This window comes from Notolepis coatsorum (assembly GCF_963971535.1).
Source record: "Notolepis coatsorum genome assembly, chromosome: 13".
Classification (NCBI taxonomy): Eukaryota; Metazoa; Chordata; class Actinopteri; order Aulopiformes; family Paralepididae; genus Notolepis; species Notolepis coatsorum.
In genome coordinates this window covers 125,944,051-125,965,888 of record NC_140177.1, presented here as the reverse complement: position 1 = coordinate 125,965,888, position 21,838 = coordinate 125,944,051, and the positions used below count along the sequence as shown (strand labels likewise).

At 42.1% G+C, this 21,838-nt stretch overlaps 1 protein-coding gene across 4 annotated transcripts in view; it reads left to right on the top strand.

Moving 5' to 3' along the window:
- The window catches only part of chd8 (chromodomain helicase DNA binding protein 8), a 202,305-nt gene that overhangs the window by 106,273 nt on the left and 74,194 nt on the right, over positions 1 to 21,838 (top strand). For all 4 annotated transcript variants that reach the window (XM_084328043.1, XM_084328042.1, XM_084328041.1 and 1 more), the window contains exons 19-22: positions 800 to 959; positions 2,742 to 2,952; positions 9,263 to 9,458; positions 16,603 to 16,776. In XM_084328043.1, the coding sequence (XP_084184169.1) occupies positions 800 to 959; positions 2,742 to 2,952; positions 9,263 to 9,458; positions 16,603 to 16,776 (741 nt within the window). The remainder of the gene's footprint in view (positions 1 to 799; positions 960 to 2,741; positions 2,953 to 9,262; positions 9,459 to 16,602; positions 16,777 to 21,838) is intronic.

Here is a 21,838-nt window from a genome sequence, read left to right as displayed (position 1 = left end):
AACTACGGGTCGCGATCCAAATTGGGGTCGCGGGTAGGTCACAGTGCATAGTGCACTGCGCATTGGAAAGTATATATAAAAAAATAAAAAAAAGTATATACAAAAACAAATGTATATATATATTTTTTTTACTGTTCTGGCAACATAACATAGTCCTGTAATTAAATTTTTTTTTTTTTTTTATTATTTTTTGCACAAATCTCTCCAATATTCAAAACATCTCTTTCCACATCATCATATGCAATTTCCAGGATTTGCCTTTTTCTTTTTTTGTAAGAACATACAAAACATGTAAAGGACTCATACAAATACATTAACAACTGACATGGAAAATAAAAAAAGACTTACGAAAAAAGAAACATACTATACTATACATTATGCGTATACATCCCTGATATATATACTTTGCATGTAGACCGAACTACCTTCGAGCAGGTATGTGCTGCATCCTCTATCGGGATGCCACCCTTCTCCATATTGCATGTGAGAGAAAGCGCCCCAGACACATGCAGTTGTGCATGATAACATGCATGCACGCATGTCTCCAACACATGTATGTGGGTACGTGTATCACGTAAGCATGTGTACATGCCTCATATGTGTGTGTGTGCATCTTCCTGGTATGTTGTAATTACATTTTCTAATAAATATGCATGATCAAGTTCAACAACGTGTGCTTTTATTTTGATATTCCTTAATTCCACCGTGTTGAAATTACGCGCAATTTTTTTTGGGGTCACGGTATGAAAAAGTTTGAGAAGCCCTGCCTGCTGTAAACGCTGCCTGTGCTCTGGTCCAGGTGGAGCTGACGGACGTGCAGAAGAAGTACTACCGGGCCATCCTGGAGCGGAACTTTACCTTCCTGAGCATGGGCGTGCACAGCAGCAGCAACGTGCCCAACCTGCTGAACACCATGATGGAGCTGCGCAAGTGCTGCAACCACCCCTACCTCATCTCTGGTACTGTGACCTTTAACCCCTACCTCATCTCTGGTACGGTGACCTTTAACCCCTACCTCATCTCTGGTACTGTGACCTTTAACCCCTACCTCATCTCTGGTACTGTGACCTTTAACCCCTACCTCTTTCAGATTCATATTCCTTTAAATTAATAAGCCATATGTGTAACCACATTGGTAATTGTTTCAGCGTTACAGAGTATGCATTTTTCCATACATCTTCTTTTCACATAACAACAGCAACAACAGACACAGGACAAAGACGGTGCCGTGCAGGATTTGTTTTTAATTTTTTTATTGATCTTTTTCCCCCTCCGATTTTCTCCCATCCCAATGTTAGTCGTTATGCCAATTCCCAATCCCCTTCCTGGTCGCTGCGCACTTACCCCCCACAGTCGGTCTGGGAGAGTGGAGGCTATCACGTGCTTCCTCCGACACACGTCTAGCCAATCAACCGCTTCTTTTCACCTGGCAGCGCGGACTCTCACTGAGAGCGTGTAACGTGTGGAAGGATCACACTACCGCCCTTAGATCCTATCCGCGCTTAGCAGGCGCCCCGACCGAACTGTAGGAGTCGCTGTTTACAACGACCCGGACCCACCCCGCCAGCTTCTCCCACCCTCTAATACTGCCAATTGTATTAGTGTGAACGGCCAGCCAAGCTGGTGACAACCCCGGAGCTGTGAGCTGGATTCGAACAGGCGAATCCAGCGTCTCCGGGGTTGGTGACGAACGCAATCTCCGCTACACCACCTGACCGCCCAGTGCCGTGCAGGATTAATCATTTGAATAAATATATATATATATAAAGTGTAAAGTGTAAACTTGTCATTCCCCGCCATGCTAATTCTGCCAATGATGCCGTAACACGTCATTGCGATCAATATTTCAAAAATCTGTGATCGCAATCATATTTCTCCCGCGGAGACTTGAGATCTACTGTTGATCCCCTCTCAACTCTCCAACGGTTCAAGAGCGCCATCTGGTGGCCGATCGGCGGATCGCCCAAACCGGAAACGGAAACTGGTGCTCATCCAAATTCGGTCCGATCACTCGCTATATGTCCCGGGACTCGAGCTAGAGACAATGGATAGCAATCCGTTACCAATAACTCTATAAACAACATGATTTGGACGTATATACTATTATACAACCTTTCAGCGTTATTTTTTAATGTCTTCGATACTAACTGCTCTAATGATCATATCACCCACACTAGATGAATCATCTAACGTTGGCCACGGAATTATAAAACGACCCCCCCCCCCCCCATCCGGTCAACATCAGATGATAAGTAGTAACTTCTAGAAGCACGTCCATTTGAAATTTTTTCTCTCGCAGATCGCTATCAAACTGTATTTTATCATTTATATAATGCATTTAGGGCTATAAATCACGTTCTGGAGAATGCTGCAGAAAACGATAAAAACATATTTATACTTTAGACCGTATTTTAGTATGAATATGTGAATGAAAAGGTATAACGTTCCTACGTCCTGAACGATAGATAATTGACGTTGAATGGGCCATAGTAATGTCAATTTAGCAATACAATTTAAAAAGTTATAGCCCTGCAAAGAAGGGGAACTTCTCCATAGACAAATAGAGCTGGCAGAGGATGGTATAATGATGTACATAAGCCTGGCGAAGAAAGTGTTAATGTTAAAACATACGCTTTTGAGTGGAGTCTATCTTTAAAATTGAGCCAGTGAAAAACCATATCGACCCAGTACTTACTGTTTCTGACGGACTGATGACTCTCTCTCGTCCGTCTCTCGTCCAGGCGCGGAGGAGAAGATCGTAGCGGAGCTGCGGGAGGTGTACGACCCCCTCAACTCAGACTTCCACCTGCAGGCCCTGATCCGCTCGGCCGGCAAGCTGGTGCTGCTGGACAAGCTGCTGCCACGCCTGAAGGCCGGCGGCCACAAGGTGCTCATCTTCTCCCAGATGGTGCGCTGCCTGGATATTCTGGAGGACTATCTCATCAACAAGAGGTATGGAGAGGGGTAGAGACCCCCCCTAGTGGCCGGGAGGGGAACTGCTGCACACAGGGGCGGAACACGCACGCCCAAGTAAAGTGGATGAGGTTCTGTTTACCAGCACAAGTAGAAGAGGACAATGACATCATCATCATCATTTTTCTTTAGTCGTACATGTAATTGTTACAGTCCAACAGTGTCTTCAGTACATATAGTTCACTTAATATGATCCACTAAATTCCATGGCCGAAAGGAACAGGAAGAAGAAAACGTATTGTACCTGCCCCTACACGCATACAGTACACTGATAGACTGTTCATAGCGTAATGTTTACCAAACCAAACAAAAGGTACATACTTATTTTGCACAAGTGAAAACATAATTAAATTAACATAAATAAATACATTTTGTGTATCCATCAGTTAAATTGCATATTTACTGAGGTTCATTCATTTAAGAATGTACTCCTACTCCATATGGTTTCATTTGAAAGAGCCTTCTAATCAAAGACCAACTGGGATAGATGAATATGCTCTGAATTGTAAGCTATGTAATACACACTTCTCTAGCTCATGATTAGTCTGTTTTTAATAATTATGCAACAAACAATTTATCTGGCTGGTCTAACTAGAGAATCTTTAGACCAGTCGAAGGCTTAAATTAGTCATAAACGAATCGCCTCCGTCAAATAGGGGGCGACAGTGGCTCAGAGGTAGAGCAGTCGTCTGGTAATCCAGAAGTTTCTTGTTCGATTCCCGGCCAGCGTGTCGATGTGTCCTTGAGCAAGACATTTAAAGGAAAACGCCAACATTTTGGGAAATTAGCTTATTTAACATCTTCCCTGGAGTTAGACAAGAAGATACATACCTTTTTTGTCTCTGTGCATGCAGTAGGCTTAGGGAACGCCCGCACCGTTAGCGTAGCTTAGCTTCATCACTGAAAGTGGGCCAGTCCTTTACCCTGAAGTTCCCTACAGTTTTTTTATGGCAGTATTTATATATTTGTATATACTGTAACTGTATAACTGTAACACTGTATATTATAAGTTTATCCTGCTCAAAGCACGTCACCATTTTAATATTGTGTGTATTGAGCCGTACTGTATTGTAGCCATTCTCCAATCTGTTAAATAAAGTTTTCATTAATTCATTACACTACTGTATGTACACAATCATACGTGTAAAACCGAGTAGATTTTCGAGTGATGACAGACTGTCACAGACTGATTGAATGACAGGTGAAACAACTAATTGTATTCACCTCCTGTCTCCCGCCCTTCCCACGCGCCACGAACCACTGAGCTACTGTGATACAGTGCTTGCGCAGTCAGTCGATTTGAGCTAGTAGTCAGACTTTGCTAGCACAGAATGTCTCACTCGCAGAAAAGAAAAATATCAGATTTATTTTCGAAACGTCCCGCCGGTCCCAGTGACAGTCCCACTAAATCTGATAAACGTTAGAGAGAGACAGAGACGACAGGTTCAGCCTCAGCATCAGGTATTGAAGAGTTAACTGAGTCTGTTCCCCTATACCCCCCCTCCGGCGCCAGGGGCTTCCACTGAGGGGTGATGCAAATAGGGATGGGGTGTTATGGCAGCTCATGATGGAAAGAGTGCGCACCGAGTCTGATCCCGAGTTGAAGAATTGGCTCCAAAAGAGAGACAACTGGATGTCCAACAACATCCAAAACGAAATCTTACAGCTGCTTGCCCATGATATTCAGCGACAAATTAGAGGCAAAGCATCCAAAAGCCCAATCTTTGGCTTGAGCGCTGACGGAACCACTGATGTCACTCACTGGAAAAGAACAATTCTCGTGTAATATACAGTTAGCCGATGACAACTTGGAAGCTCAGAACTTCTTTTGGGGTTTTTACAATGCCCGGCCCAGACACAACAGCCGAGACGCTGTTTTTGTGTATAAAATACTTTTACGCCTCGACCTGCCCATGGAGAGGCTGATAGGATACTGTTTTGACGGGGCCAGCAACATGTCTGGGGGGTACAGGCTAGACCAGGGGTTCCCAAACTTTTCAGGCCGCGACCCAAAAAAAACGGTGTCAGAGAGCCGCGACCCCCACTATTATAGGAGGTAAACAAATTTATTTTAAATGGAAATGTATGGTTGAAACATGCAAACGTTCAAACGCACAAACACTAATAAGCATTGGAGGCTTTTAACCAGGGCCGGACTGGGGAAATCATTCAGGCCAGGAAATATAGCCCCAGTCAGGCCACTTTTTAAGCAGGGGGTCTGGGGGTAGGGCTGGGCGATATGACGATATTATATAAATATCGGGTACAGTTCATTAACGATACACTTTTTTAACGTATCGTGGATATCGTGATGTTTTGCCCAAGAGGATTGTGTCGCGTCAATCTGGTCCACCCCGTTCAAACTTTTGAACAACGCCGCTCCCACACACACACTACTGCATCAAAGTTAGTTAGTACTTATGATTAACAAAGGCATTCGTTTTGTGGCATCAACATTATATAGTTACACGTTATATAGTTACACATCAGCGTATTTACCCAAACATAGCAACGTCCGATGACGACATAGATAGCAAGCGTTACTGTTCATATCTCAGTCCGTGCCGAGTTGTGCGTGCCCATTCTGCGGTCTGTTAATAAAGTTTTCAATCAGACAGATGTATGGAAAGGCTTTTATTATAACATTTGTTGCAGTAAAATCATTATGCCTCGTTGTCATGCTGCGGTGCGCTAGTAATCACTCGTCGGCTGCGGTGAGCTGTTGTTGTTGTCGTTGAGCTGAGCTCTCGTTAAAATCAAGGAGGGCATTCAGGAAGTAAAAAAAGAATAGCGCTGCTTGCCGATTGGTGCTAAGAACAGCAGGGCGGGTACAAGCGGTGTGACGTAATTGGCAGACTCGACTGTCAATCAAAATTATTCTGTTGCCGGCTGAATGATTGAATGAATGAACGTTATTAACGATTGCAGAATGGGTACAATACAGTACAGCTCAATACAACAACAGTGGACTGACTGGAGGATGAAGACCAGAAAAAGACTTTCGGCTTTTTTACATAAGGGTCCTCCATTTTCAATTCATCAAAACATTTAGAGACATACAAATATACAGTAGTTTCATAAAAATGCTAAAATCCTATTGATTGATTTAAAACTTTATTAACATATTGCAGAATGGGTACAGTACAGCTCAATACATACAATTGTTAAGGGGATGCAGACCAGCGAAAGACTTTCGTCTTGTTTACATCAGGGTCCCCCATTTTCAATTCATCATATTTCATATCTAAATCATATAATATCTCATTGCTAAATATATGCAATATATAATCTAATAATCCAATAATCTAAATCTAATATATAATATAAAAATGCTAAATGCATGGGTATTTTATTTTGTCTTTAATGTTAGCTTGCAAACTTAAATACTGTCTTGGTAAGCCTCATAATGAATTGTTTGGGGGAAAAAAGAAAAACATCGTGATGCGTATCGTGTATCGCCGAAAGGTCAGAAAATATCGTGATATCATATTTAGGCCATATCGCCCAGCCCTATCTGGGGGTCCCCCACCAGGAATTCCTTTGTTACAAAGACTTAATTTCCTGCATTCTGGTGCAGGCATTTTTTTTATTTGTACCCTTTAAATGCCAGTGTTTGTGATGGCATCACAACTTATTGTTAAAAAACAGGCTAGCATATGTATGATTAGCAACAACACAGATTTTTATGGATTTTCAGTTTTTTGTAATTGATAAATACAATATTTTATTCAACTTCAGCCCTGATCATAACACCACATATTCATTTTATAATTTTAACCCTTTAAATGCCAGTGTGTGTGATGGCATATATTTGCAATATATCAAATGCAAAGTACATTTTTCTGGGGGGGATTATTACAGGCTAGCATGTGTCAATGATTAGCAGTTTTTCGTAAGGATCCCGCCTCCAACAATCACATGCGGCTCCCTTTGTGTGTGTGTGAGAGCAAGAGAGAGAGAGAGAGAGATAGTTCTCCAACTTGTGTGAGTTGCAGTGATCTCCTGGTTGTTCCCCACCTAGGTTATCTAACTATTGCGCTGGTGCAAATAGAAACACTGGCCTGGCCTGCTTCTAAGTTCAGTGGCCTGACCAAAATTTTATTTTTATTTTTTATCTGGCGACCCCCCAGCACCCCCTGCCGTTTTATAGTTCCCGCGTGCCTGTAGTAGCTTAGCGACAGACTAACTTGACTGCTGCTAATCATGGCCGACTTTGAAAGAGAGCAATCCTCAGAGGATGATGAATACTTTGGGACAAACAAAGATCCAGAAGCTTATCTTTTTGAACCCGAATACACAGAGGAGGAACTACGTGTTTTGGAAGCTGACCGGGCGAGACGCGAGGATGAAGCAGAACAGCTTGGGGCCGAGGGGAGAGTCAGAACAGACGGATTGGTGGTGCAAATGTGGATTATGCCAACCTATGCCGACAGAAATAGAGTGCTTCTGCTGTAATGAATGGGACTCTGTGCTGCCATCAATGATTGGAAGGCTTCATATATCGGATGAAGAGGACAGTGCACAACGAGACTGTCTAACGAGCAAGGAACATTTCTCAGCGCTAACACATCCAGAAGTGGTTGGAACTTTTTTCCATGTTCCGAAAATAAATTGGAAAAGACGCCCCGTGCCGAGTGGACCTAACGGACAGTTGTCTATCGAGTAAGTGACTATTATAATCATCATGATGCATGGGGCAAACTAAGTTCTCGTTTACACATGTCGCTAAGCTACTAGTCACATTGGTAAACACTGGCCGGCCGCCTCCCTCGACATTAGAAAGTAGCACTGAAATCACTGCGCCCAGAGAGGAGTGGTTTTTTATTTCTCCATGTGGTAAATACACAGGTCACAACATGTTTACAGGAACGTTTTGGAGTTGTATTTGGAGTGTATTTCGTGACTGTAGGGGACTGTAGGGAACTTCAGGGTAAAGGTCTGACTCACTTCCAGTGATGAAGCTAAGCTACGCTAACAGTACAGGCGTTCCCTAAGCCTACTGCATGCACAGGTATGTATCTTCTTGTCTAACTCCAGGGAAGATGTTAAATGAGCTAATTTCCCAAAATGTTGGAGTTTTCCTTTAACCCCTAACTGCTCCCGATGAGCAGCTTGGCACCTTGCATCGTTGCCTCCGCCATCGGTGTGTGAATGTGAGGAACAAATTTGAAAGCGATTTGGATTAAAAACTGTTATATAGATGCAGCCATTTACCATTTAACACTTTGATTGCCATGGGTTAAATTCATGATATACCATCCCTTGCCAGCTCTATTTAACATGGAGAAGTTCCCCTTCTTTGCAGGGCTATAACTTTTTAAATTCTATTGCTAGATTGCCATTATTAGGGCCCATTCAATGTCCTATATGTATTGTTCATGGTGTAGCAACGTTAAACTTTTTCATTCACATATTCATACTAAAATATGGTCTAAAGTATAAGTATGTTTTCATCTCTTTCTGCAGCTTTCTCCAGAACGTGATTTATAGCCCCAAATGCATTATATTGATGATGAAATACAGTTTGGTAGGAATCTGTGCGAGATAAAAAATTTCAACTGGATGTACTTCTAGGAGTTACTACACGTCATCTGATGTTGACCGGATGGGCGAGGGGGCGTTTATAATTCCGTGGGCAACGTTATACCATTCATCTAATGTGGGTCATATGTTCATCATAGCAGTTTATATCGAACACGGTAATACTACACGCTAAAACTCACCCCAGTCTCCTCGGGCAGTTGGGCGATCAGCGTGGAGTAGACAGTTTTCCATTATGGGATGTCGAAATACCCGATCCATTTACAGGTTGTATAATAGTATATACGTCCAAATCATGTTGTTTTTTCGAGTTATTTCCACCGATCGATGTTCACTGTGTGAAGACTGAGTCTCTCTAGCATTAGCGAGTGCCCGGACCACATATGGAGTGAGTCCTGCCGGTTCAAAGGTTGATATCCGGTTTCGATCTGCCGATCGGCCACCAGATGGCGCTCTTGAACCGCTAGAGGGTTGAGAGGAGATCAGCACTGTGTGTCAAGGCTGCGGAGGGGAAATACGATCACAGATTTTTGAAATATTGATATCAAAGACGAGTTACGGCGTCCTCGGCAACTTGAGCATGGCGGGGAATGACGAGTTCCGGCGTTTTCGGCAGTTAAAGTGTTAAATATGACACAGGTACATGACTTTGAAGCATCTATGCAGACGGTGGAACCTGAAGAGGTTCTCATCCAGACGGTCTTCATGTAATGAACGGCATGTTTCCCCTCCCTCCCGCTCCGACCAGATACCTGTACGAGCGCATCGACGGCAGGGTGCGGGGGAACCTGCGGCAGGCCGCCATCGACCGCTTCAGCAAGCCGGACTCAGACCGCTTCGTCTTCCTCCTGTGCACGCGCGCCGGCGGCCTGGGCATCAACCTCACGGCGGCGGACACCTGCGTCATCTTCGACTCCGACTGGAACCCCCAGAACGACCTGCAGGTCTGTTTCCGCTCCAGAGATCACCTTGCTGCAGCTTAACCCTTTCACTACCACACTACAGAATGTTAACCCTTTCACTACCACACTACAGAAGGTTAACCTACCACACTACAGAAGGTTAACCTACCACACTACAGAAGGCTAAGATCGAGGTTTACCTGAACACATTAGATATAATAGTATAGTAATATAATATATAATTAGGGATGCACCGATATGAAAATTTGCCACAGATACCGATTGTTCAACTAACACAATCGGCCGATACCGATACCGATATTTGTGGCAAAAAAAAATATTTGTAATTATTATTATTATTTTTTATTTTTTGTAATATATATATATATTTTTTTGTAATTATTATTATTTTTTTATGAAACTACTGTATATTTGTATGTGTATGTTTGTATTTGTAGGCCTCTTTACTTACTTAAAAAAAGGAAACATCAAGAAATATTTTTATGGTATTAATTCCACCATGCCATGTAGCACTATCCCTCTCCCAGTATGGTCTGCCGGCCTGCAGCTGGATACTATTGTCTCAACCAGAGCTCTCAACCAATGCAATAGAACAATTTTGATTGACAGTCGATTCGGCCAATTACGTCACACCGCTAGCACCCACCTCCTGCTGTTCTTACCACCAATCGGCAAGCGTTTATTAATTTTCTACTTCCGGGCATGCCGCCATTGATCTGCTTGCGAGAACCACAACAAGGTTACCGTAGCTAATACGTTAGCTCCCCGGCCCTGCCGACCAGCGCTCCACAGGATGACCAAACGAGGCATAATGATTTTACTGCAACGAATGTTATAATAAAACAAAGCCTTTCTATACATTTGTCTGATTGAAAACTTTATTAACAGATTGCAGAATGGATTGGGTACAACTCGGGGCTCTATGAGCAATGGAAGGAACTGAGCTAGTATGAACGAGTAATGCTGGCTACTTGCTATGTTCGGGTAAATACTATGCTGATGTTATTGAACGTGTAACACTAACTATATAACGTTAATGCCACAAAACGAATGTTTGTCATTTTAACAGCAGATACTTTCTTAAATGACATCTTCCCGAGAGAGGGGTGTTGACGGGGAGCTCTGATGGGTTCGCTTGGTTGTGTTATTAGCATTGAACAGCTAACCGAAAGCTAGCGTTAACTAACGTTAAAGGTTTAGCCATAACGTTACCTTGGCTAAAGTTGGGGCTATTCATAATCCAGCAATAATGGCTGCAGACCTGCAAGCAAAGTACAGCAAGTTGGCAAAGGAGTATTCCAACGTAAATCACATTTTCACCAGTAACGTTAGTCTTTCCATCTTCCGGTAGCTCATGCTAGCTAACCTAGCTCACGTTAGCGTCGTCACTGAGCGACCACCTCGCGTACACAATTAATGACATGTTGCGGACAGCCATATCGGTGACAATGTTTAGCTTTTAGTGCCAAATGATAAGAGTCTGAGGCGGAGTCTCAAAAGAGAATGTTGAATATTTAGTAGTAACTTTGATGCAGTAGCTTGTGTGTGTGTGGGGGACTGGGGGCGGCGTTGTGCAGGACGCAACTGAACTTTTTTTTGCCTTTTGACGCGACACAAATTGATGGATATTTATCGGCTACTGCCATCGGCACATTTGAGTTTATAGGCCGATTGCAGTCAACAAGGCACTTATCGGCCGATACCGATACCCGACCGATACATCGGTGCACCCCTATATATAATATATAGATAGAGAGAGAGAGAGAGAAAGAGACAGATACAGAGATATAGACAGAGACATTTATAATAATTATTATTATTATTATTAAATTGAATAATTTTCTATAGGCTTGCCGTGGTAGTCAGTGATACTGTTGTCATTCTGTGTTCAGGCATTCATACTTATTGAAAAAATGCTCATATCCAAAAGTATTAGATAGATATAGGTCATACATGTAGGTATGCATTTGGTTACACACACACAGAAGTATTATCAGACCGGTCATTGTGTGTATCACTATATAAATGAAAAAAAACACAACTGGAATAGAATATCACACAATTTAAAAAAAAAAACATAGATATAATACAATACAATAATAATACAAGGTGCCTCATTATGATATTTGGCAGAGAGCGACCACGATGTATTTAGGCAAAATCTACATGTAAAAAAATAATAGGTGTCTCCTCATGGTTGTATCTGCCTGTTCTGTATCACACTTAGTGATATGCGAAAAAAGCAGTTCCTGTCTGGAATGAGACAGAGGGCCACACCACATTCACAGCACTTCCAGGGGGTTTTCATCTTACAGTGGACACAAAACAGGCGGCCAGCCGTGGCCTACTGGGATTTATCTGCCTTTTGCGTGATCGCCACAGGTGAATGGTTCCTTGGTAGGCGGTCCACTGGTGCCGTGGGTAGATTGTCCACTGGCACCTGTACAACGGTGAGGCCACACAGCTCCGCTATCAGCTCCTGCTGGAAGACCAGGTGCGTCATCGGCTGCACCTGCTGCTCCCTGCAGAGCTCCTTGTGAATCCATAAGTGTTGGGCCTTCACGATAGATTTGCAATTGAAAAGTCAATATGATGAGACTGAAGTATATACCCTAGAAATATGTACAGCAACAATTAAGTTCAAGTTCTTTAGTTCAAGTTCTTTAATAGTTGTCATACAGAAGTACAGAATACTTTCATACAAAATGCTTCTTACTGTTAGGGCTGAATGGGGGTATTAGTGTGTGTGATCAGCCGGGACTAAGTATTCATCACCGTCATTTTACTAATAATGAGAGTCACGACTCAAAGTGAGGGGAAGGGGGGGGTATCAGGGCATTGGATTCTAAAACACACACGCATCACATTATTCTGCTTAGCTTAGTTGGAATACTCAGTTAGCAGATAACACTGCAGTAGTTAATGTTTTAGCGCAACGTGGGTGTATGTACACTGGTGAGGGTGAACGCATGACTACTTTTAATTCATAACAATTCCCCGGTAGCAAGGCTCGCCACAGCAGTGGTTTTCAAAGATAGTCACTTTTATAGATAATTCATCTGTATCACAACGGAGTCGCGGATCTGGTCAGGCCAGGTAGCATTATGTCGAGAAAAATAAAATAAAATAAACAAATGTAAATTAAAGAATTTAAAACGAAGTTTAGCCTATTAAATCGTTGTATAAGCGTGTATAGCCTTTGTCGTTCTTATTTGCGGTCTATCCAGCTGCATAACCGTGTGTGTGTGTGATAACATTGCAGTAGTTAATGTTTTAGCGCGACGTGGGTATATACACTGGTGGTGAGGTTTGCAAAGCATGTTAGACTACCATACTTTTCGGACTATAAGCCGTGGCTTTTTTCCCCATTTTTCGACCCTGCGGCTTATATAACGGTGCGGCTTATATGTGGACAAAACCCTAAAATCGAAATATTGCTTTTTTTACTGCATTGAAATGTTATTTATCTGTTCCCTTATTTGCTTAATACAACTTGTAAATGAGTTAATTCTTGTTATTTGTCCGACAGTATTGTGTCCCAATGGGAGTCATTCTCTGTAGAGGTGGGAAGTTAAAGCTCAATATAAGATTGCACCACCACCCACAGAATCGAGAAAGAGCAATCAATCTGTCAATCCTTTCCGTGTCCGGGCCGGGTGAGGTTTCCCGTGTTGAGTCAAATTAAGCCGCACTCCTTACATATGGTAATTAAACATTAAAACACATGCGGCTTATAGTCCAGTGCGGCTTATATATGTACACATCATTCAATTTAGCTGCTGCGGCTTATAGTCGGGTGCGGCTTATAGTGCGAAAAGTACGGTACTTTTAATTCATACCGTTCCTCGGGGCCACATCAAATATTCCACAAAAAAAGGGTTTCAAGTATTCCAAAAAAATAATTGCACATAGAAGCAGCTCGAGATGCGTTGTTACAGAGCTGGTCCACGCTGCTATTATGAAATGACAATTGTGAAGCAGCCCAAAAAGCAGAAAAGTATGTAAGCTTTTTTGTTCTCTATCTGAGAATGTCCGCGAATGACCTCACGCAGGAGAAAGTTGACGTGTGTGTTCGTGACACACACAAACACAACGACTGCAAAAAGTCAAGTCCTGTGGATATTATTGCAAGAGATAATTCATACATATTATGAAAAGCCAATCTGTTTTTGGATGGGGGGTACCGAGTCTCTGATACCTCTCACCTCTGCGGGGTCTAACACCTTTTCACAGCGTACACGCCGCTTTTGTGTGTGCGCGCGTGTATGTGCGTTTTGTGACCCGCTGTAGTTTTCTGGCAAACGGAGATAATTACAATCATACCATCTAGCAAGAATTAAATGTATTTACAAGTCGTATTACGTTTAGCAAGTAAGGAGACATATTACATCTCAAAGCACTCGAAATTGTCATTTTTCTATTTTTACAGATTTCTGAAAAGCGCGACTTCCTGAGCATTTCTGAGAAATTCTAAATGCCTTTGTTCTCCGCCCACGGGGGCAAAAAGGCCCTTCGACTTGAAAGGGTTAACCCTTTCACTACCACACTACAGAAGGTTAACCTTTCACTACCACACTACAGAAGGTTGACAGTCTGTAGTGTGGTAGTGAAAGGGTTAACCTTCTGTGGTGTGGTAGTGAAAGGGTTAACCTTCTGTGGTGTGGTATTGACAGGGATAACCCTTTGTCGTGTGGCAGTGAAAGGGTTAACCTACTGTATTGTCGCCGTGAAAGGGTTAACCCTTTGGTAGTGTGGTAGTGAAAGGGTTAATAATAATAATACATTTTATTTGGGGGTGCCTTTCACGATACCCAAGGTCACATTACAGATCATACAAATAAAAAAAGCAAGGCAGTTAAAAGTCGAGGTTTAAAAACAAAACAGGAAGTATAAAACAGTGAAGTTAAAATAACAAAACAAACAGCAGGGGGTATAGAACAGTGATGTTAAAATAACAAACCAAACAAACAGCAGGGGGTATAGAACAGTGATGTTAAAATAACAAACCAAACAGCAGGGGGTATAGAACAGTGATGTTAAAATAACAAACCAAACAAACAGCAGGGGGTATAGAACAGTGATGTTAAAATAACAAACCAAACAAACAGCAGGGGGTATAGAACAGTGATGTTAAAATAACAAACCAAACAAACAGCAGGGGGTATAGAACAGTGATGTTAAAATAACAAACAAACAGCAGGGGGTATAGAACAGTGATGTTAAAATAACAAACCAAACAAACAGCAGGGGGTATAGAACAGTGATGTTAAAATAACAAACCAAACAAACAGCAGGGGGTATAGAACAGTGATGTTAAAATAACAAACCAAACAAACAGCAGGGGGTATAGAACAGTGATGTTAAAATAACAAACCAAACAAACAGCAGGGGGTATAGAACAGTGATGTTAAAATAACAAACCAAACAAACAGCAGGGGGAACTTGAATATGCAAGTTTGAACAGATGGGTTTAGAGTTGTGATTTAAATGATGATAGGGAGTCAGACTGTCGGACATTTGAGGGCAGGGAGTTCCAGAGTCTGGGAGCCGAGCAGCTGAAAGCTTGGGCACCCATGGTGCTGCGGCGTGAGCTGGGGATGGTGAGGAGTCCAGTAGAGGATGAGTGGAGGGAGCGTAATGTCCAGGCGGTATCACTTGCTGTTGGGTGAAGTTCCCTTTTAATTCAAGTGTTTTACATAAATACATAATACATGGTTGCTGAGCAAAACAATAGATTTATAGACAATTTTATTTTGATGATGGTGAAACGAGCGAGGGTCCATGCGGTAAAAAAAAACGTGAGACCTCTCCGTCACCCATACCTTGATTGCACAATAGCCTACACCTGTGCAGTGCCTATATCCAAAACCCATGATGCGCTCCGCCGCCACCCAGTGATGAACTTAACCAACTACAGACATAACTACTGACATTTGTTTTGCTCTGCCTTCCAATAGGGCCTGTTTTTTCATCTGCTCCTATGTTTATTTTATTTTATTCATTTGAAATGTTTTATGTTTTAAAGGGGACATGCATTCCTAGCAATTGGGGATTATATCAATGTGGTCTGTGTCGTTAATTATCATATTGACTCATCAGTCTAGTCTCGAGTTCACGAGATCCTCCCTCACTCAACTAAGCTGTTCTGATTTGACGTATTCCTGACGTGAATAGGGTACTGATTTGCATAACTAACGCCCCCTCTATGGTTGGGACCATGGTGCAGGAGTGTGTGAAACACAAACACACACGCATTTGACGTGCAGGGCTTCTCCCTGGTAGAGAGAGAGAGAGAGAGAGAGGGACCGCGGTGCAGGAGTGTGAAACACAAACACACACGCATTTGACGTGCAGGGCTTCTCCCTGGTAGAGAGAGAGAGAGAGAGAGGGACCGCGGTGCAGGAGTGTGAAACACAAACACACATTTGACGCGCTGGGCTTCTCCCTGGTAGAGAGAGAGAGAGAGAGAGGGACCGCGGTGCAGGAGTGTGAAACACAAACACACACGCATTTACACACACAACCTGGACCGCGCAGGGGAAGCAGTGGAGAGATAACTTTATGCTCCGCTCCGTGTCTCTCTCTCTTTCTCTCTCTCTCTCTCTCTCTCTCTCTCTCTCTCTCTCTCTCTCTCTCTCTCTCTCTCTCTCTCTCTCTCTCTCTCTCTCTCTCTCTCTCTCTCTCTCTCTCTCTCTCTCTCTCTCTGTCTCTGTCGCTCTCTCTCTATCTCTCTCTCTGTCTGCCAGTCGCAGACTGGGTGACTCTCACCACCTGGGTGACTCTCTCCCATCCAATAACAGCCTGAAATCCCGAGGCTGGAAAATGAGGCTTTTGACTACTTCATTAGAAATATAAAACAATACAAAAAAAATCTGCTGTGTTCAATAGACTCACAGGAATTGTGTAAAGTTGCCCAAATAGTGCTAGGAATAGCAATGCATGTCCTCTTTAAACCTTTTTATTCTCTTTTTATTCTCTTTTTTTTCTTTTTCATTTGAATGTTTTTCTTGTTTTTAAACCTTTTTTTATTCTATTTTTAATTGTTTTCCTTCTGCTTTGAAGCACCTTAAAGTGTGCTATATAAATTAAATCTATTATTATTATTATTATTATTATAACACAAATACAATAAAATAGCTCCAACAAAATCTCTGCCCTCCTCCAGGCCCAGGCGCGGTGCCACCGTATCGGCCAGTCCAAGGCGGTGAAGGTGTACCGGCTGATCACTCGGAACTCGTACGAGAGGGAGATGCTGGACAAGGCCAGCCTGAAGCTGGGTCTGGACCGGGCCGTTCTGCAGAGCATGAGCGGCAGCAAGGAGGGCGGCGCCAACGGGGGGGTAAGTGGTGGGAAGTAACTAAGTACTTTTACTCGAGTACTTGTATTTTCATTTTAGGGAACTTTATACTTTTACTCCACTACGTTTATCTGAACCCATCAGTTACTAGTTACTCTGAAGAAAAAGATTTTACATAGAAAACATGGCAAGAAATTACATTTGAAGCCTGTCAACTTTAAGAGGACGTAATCAGAGCATCATAACTGGACCACATACCACTTTAACTCATTGGGGGCCAAACAGCAGAGGGCACTGATGGCCCTCAGTGCCAGTGCTTTATCCAATGTAGGATAGGACTTACTTGCGAGTGCTTAAGATATATCAAATATAATAGCAATAGATCTAAATAACACGTTGATTGTCAGTGAGTTGCTTCCAGTCAACATGCACAAAACAGATTTTCATACATACATTTCCATTTTATACCGTGATGAATATGAATATATTTCTAGAGCGTTCTGTCTCATCTCGATAAACTCCAGAAAATCGAGCTTCAATGTATTTCGTGGGTCCTACTAATCACCACAAAGTACCAGAAAATACCCCAAAGTACCCCAAAATACCAGAAAGTACCACGAAATACCCCAAAGTATACCCCAAAATACCCCAATGTACCCAAAATACCACAAAGTACCCCAAAATACCCCAAAGTACCCCAAAGTATACCTAAATGTACCACAAAATACTGGCTCAGAGGTAGAGCAGGTCAACTAGTGATCATATGGTCTGTAACTGAGGGGTACAATTCCCTGACTGTATTAATAAGTATGGTATCATTAAACCACTACTGTCTTATGTACATTACTACTGGCCATACAGTACACAGGTATATCAGATGAACACTTCCACAATGACACGGTTCCACACAAATCTGGGTTATAATAATATTTATTAGCAGCAATGATAGTATATTACAATACTTTACGTAGAGTCGCGCTTATAAGGCGAAGAATGTGCGTGAGTAAATCAATAACGTAAGTCCATTATCATATTACGCAGGAGATAATGAATACCACCTGTATCTTAGGAATTATATCTATGGTACACTAGTAGGGCAGCGGGAGATACTAGTAGGGTCCCTCCGGTTGTAGGCCAGCAGGGGGAGGAAATGTTCGAATGCAAACTCTGGATCAACGGGGAATCAATAAGCTCCAGCTACGGGAGTCGGTACATTACTCCCTTGATCGGCAGACGAAAGCAGCAGCTGTAATCCAAGTATGCGTGCAGCATAGGTGAAAGCCGGCCAGCCTCTCCCAGCCACAGGACCAAAGCAATATAATAATAATCCAGCCGGAAAAGGGCTCTGCATTCACCGGTGTAGATTCTCCGGTGCGCGGTACTTCACATTAACTAGGTCGAACTTGACGTTATTCCACTAAGCTCTGACACTTTACTATCCTATTCGCACGCGGTTATAAGTGCTCTATTTAGATGCACGGTTGCTCACTTCACTTGGTCGTTGACTCGTGATGAAGGCTTTAACGTTTGAGGGTAACACGTTTCTAGGTTAACTTGACTTTAGGCTAAGTGCTGCTGTATCCACCTGCGACGTATTTATACGTACGGTGAATAATCTAGTACCAGCCTTATTTCTGTCTCGTATTCTTGCGCAGAACCGGGCATGTTCAGGCAAGCCTTGGCGGTGACTTTGAACTAGACCTTGGGGGTATGGCTGTGGCGCCTAGTGGATCGCTATCCAATAGGAGAACGAAATATTATGGTCTGTACTAGGTAAAAGGGATATTCCGTGTATATGTACAAAGAATACACAAGGGATATCAGACGATATACAAATACTATGCAATATATATCAAGTAATAAATATATATATTCGGTTTAATCTGATCCTTCGTAACATGGTCAATGGTTTGGTCAGAGGTTTGAATCCCAGCTCCTTCTGTTCACATGCCGAAGTGTCCTTGGGCAAGACACTGAACCCCAAATTGCTCCCAATGAGTCTGGCTGCCATTGCTCTGTGAGTGCATGTGTGAATTGGTGAAGGAGAGGCAATTATAAAGCTCTTTGTGCAGGTAGGAAAGCGCTATATATGTGCAGTCCATTTCCCATTCCCAAAGTACCACATATTTTCAAAACAAATGTTTATTTTAACACATTGGGTGCCAACAACGAGATATCTCATTGTTGGCCGCCATGCGTTGGTTGCCAACAACGAGATTTCTCGTTATTTAATCGTTATTTCTTTTATTAGCGATATCCATTCATTTTTCATCCGTCCAGCCTGACATTATCATTGGGAATGGCTCTGAGCTCGAAAAGGGCAAATACCGCCCCCTATCGTCTCCCGGATGGTAATGCACATCATTGGATTGGAGTCGATGGGAAAATGCATCAGAAAAAAACTCCGCCCCAGGTAGAGGGGAGGCTGAGTCAGTCTAAAGTGAACTTGATTGATCCATGTTGGCAGACTACACAATTCTTTGTGTGTAATATCTAGTTATTATGTTGAGTCAAAATACGTTTGTTGGCCAGCCGTCTGTTGGTCATCGGTGTTCGTAATCTTACATTTAGATTCAATGTTTGCTCATGCATATCTTGGGACACCTCTAGCTGATAAACCAATCAGGATACAGAAACGGGAAGTACGGACCCCAAAATTGTCAACAAGAACGGAGAATCTGACTGGAACGCTAGCTGTATCAGGGCTGTACGTTAACTTTTTTTTGCACATAGCACTGGTGCTACAGAGGTTGATAGTTTTGTAGCACAGGCCAAAATCTTGTAGCACAAGTATAAAACGTGTTATATTTGTAACAGTCACAAATGTGCCTATTGTATTTGTGTTATTTAGTTGCAGTGCCATGTTTGGCTGTCATTTAGTATATCGCCATGTGTTATTATTACTATGATACTCTCATATGCTATTTTAAATTAATATCATAAACGACATAAGGAATATTAGCATAATTTTGAGTGGACTGAAGGAATGAGTCAGCGTTAATAGTTTTAAATGCAAATAATTTATTGAAACATAGAAGTGGGGTCGGTTGGGACACACACACACACAATGGGGGACCCTGATGTAAACAAGACAAACGTCTTTCTCTGGTCTGCATCCCCTTAACAATTGTGTGTATTGAGCCGTACTGTACCCAATCTGCAATCTGTTAAATAAAGTTTTCATTCATTCATTCACACACACTGTTTCAACTCACCACCCGCATCATATTGTAGTCTAGTCTGTCTTCAAACTTCCACTCCTCTCGAAACTTGTATTTGAATATCATCATTATCTGTCCATCCTCAGTTTACTATAATATACTCCTGTCCTGAGTCCTGACTAGTGACTTCATCGTCTTTCCAAACGCACGCACGCACACACACACAGGGAAGGGGAGAGAGTGCCCCCCATTTCCCTTTCCACACTGTGTCTGCTGGCTCTGCGCCCTCTGATCAGGATTAGCTTGTTAGCTTGCTAACGTTGTAGTGATTGTAATGGTACATAAACGTTAATTTCGGGCGATGTGCGCATAAAGGAATGGCGACGGTGCAAAGCATGTAGATGCATTTGACCCGTTGCGAGAAAGAAAAAACACCACGGACTTATTTCGGGACGTGTAGGCGCACTGCTGTGTTAACGTGCACCAACCGACCAACGCGCTGCTCTTCTAGCAGAAGCACGGATAGGGCGGATACGACTCGTCGAGTTGTCACAAGAGTTTTTTCAAAATAAGAGTATCATATGCACCTGAACGTTGCTAGCTTTCGGAGCCTAGCTGGAGCTGCGCGTGGGCAGAAATGAGACCCGCTACAGGATTTTCAAAATAAGAGTATCTATATGAACCGAATCCCTATCGCACCAGTGCTACTGAAGTAAATCCATCCATCGCACAGACAGCTGTTGCTGTAGCACGTGCGAGATATATGTCGCACTGTACACCCCTGTGTATTATACATCGCAACATAAGACAGTAAATACTATTGTAATAAAACGTTCAAAACTATGTTCAATTTGTGTATTGTTTTGTTACTATATAAGATTGTATTTCGCACTGTATTAACCATAACGACGTCACAGATGAGCTTTAGATGATATTAACGTTAGATCCGACGGTCCGACCTAAATACTATTGTAATAAAACGTTCAAAACTATGTTCAACTTGTGTTTTGTTTCTTACTATAAGATTGTATTTTGCACTGTATTAAGCCATATCGACGTCAGGTGAGCTTTCTAGCCATTAGATTGTTAACGTGATATTAACGTTAGATCTACGACCACAATTTGATTCCAAGTTTTTACATACCTCACTTTGTTGGTCTCTCACGAAAGTCTCTCTGGACTGCAAATATACTGTCTCATAAATATACTCTTCCAATATATAAATATACATATAAATATATTGTTTTAGATGCTGTTGTCACTATGAATTACAAATGGGGGACCCTGATGTAAACAAGACAAACGTCTTTCTCTGGTCTGCATCCCATCTGCAATTGTTTTATACTTTTCTGGACTCTTTGTATCATAAACAGTACTGTATTTGCAAATCTGGTATGCCATAATTAAATGTATAGATGTAGCAGTAGGCCTACTGTATCTGTATGTCATGTATGTCATATATGTTATGATGAATTGAAAATGGGGGACCCTGATGTAAACAAGATGAAAGTCTTTCTCTGGTCTGCATACCCTTAACAATTGTGTATTGAGCTGTACTGTATTGTACCCATTCTGCAATCTGTTAATACAGTTTTCAATTAATGTCAGACGTCCTCTCCATAAAAAAAAACATTGAATTGCTCAGAATTTTAAATTATGTCCCCAATAGGACATAATAATATTAATATTATTCCCCGGTATGACACAATAAACACAGAATGAATGCTACCAAAGAGAATGCTATATGCAATTTGTGTATAAAGTGTGTATTAATCCTGTAACATGAGTCAAGGTCAGATCTAGCCTGGCATAGAGAACAGAATGTTGATTTTTTGATGTTCAAGTTTCTTTATTAGTTGTCATACAGAAGTACAGAATACTTTTATATAAAATGCTTCTTTCTGTTTTGCTCCAGAGATTGTGCTAGATAAAAATAGAAGTCA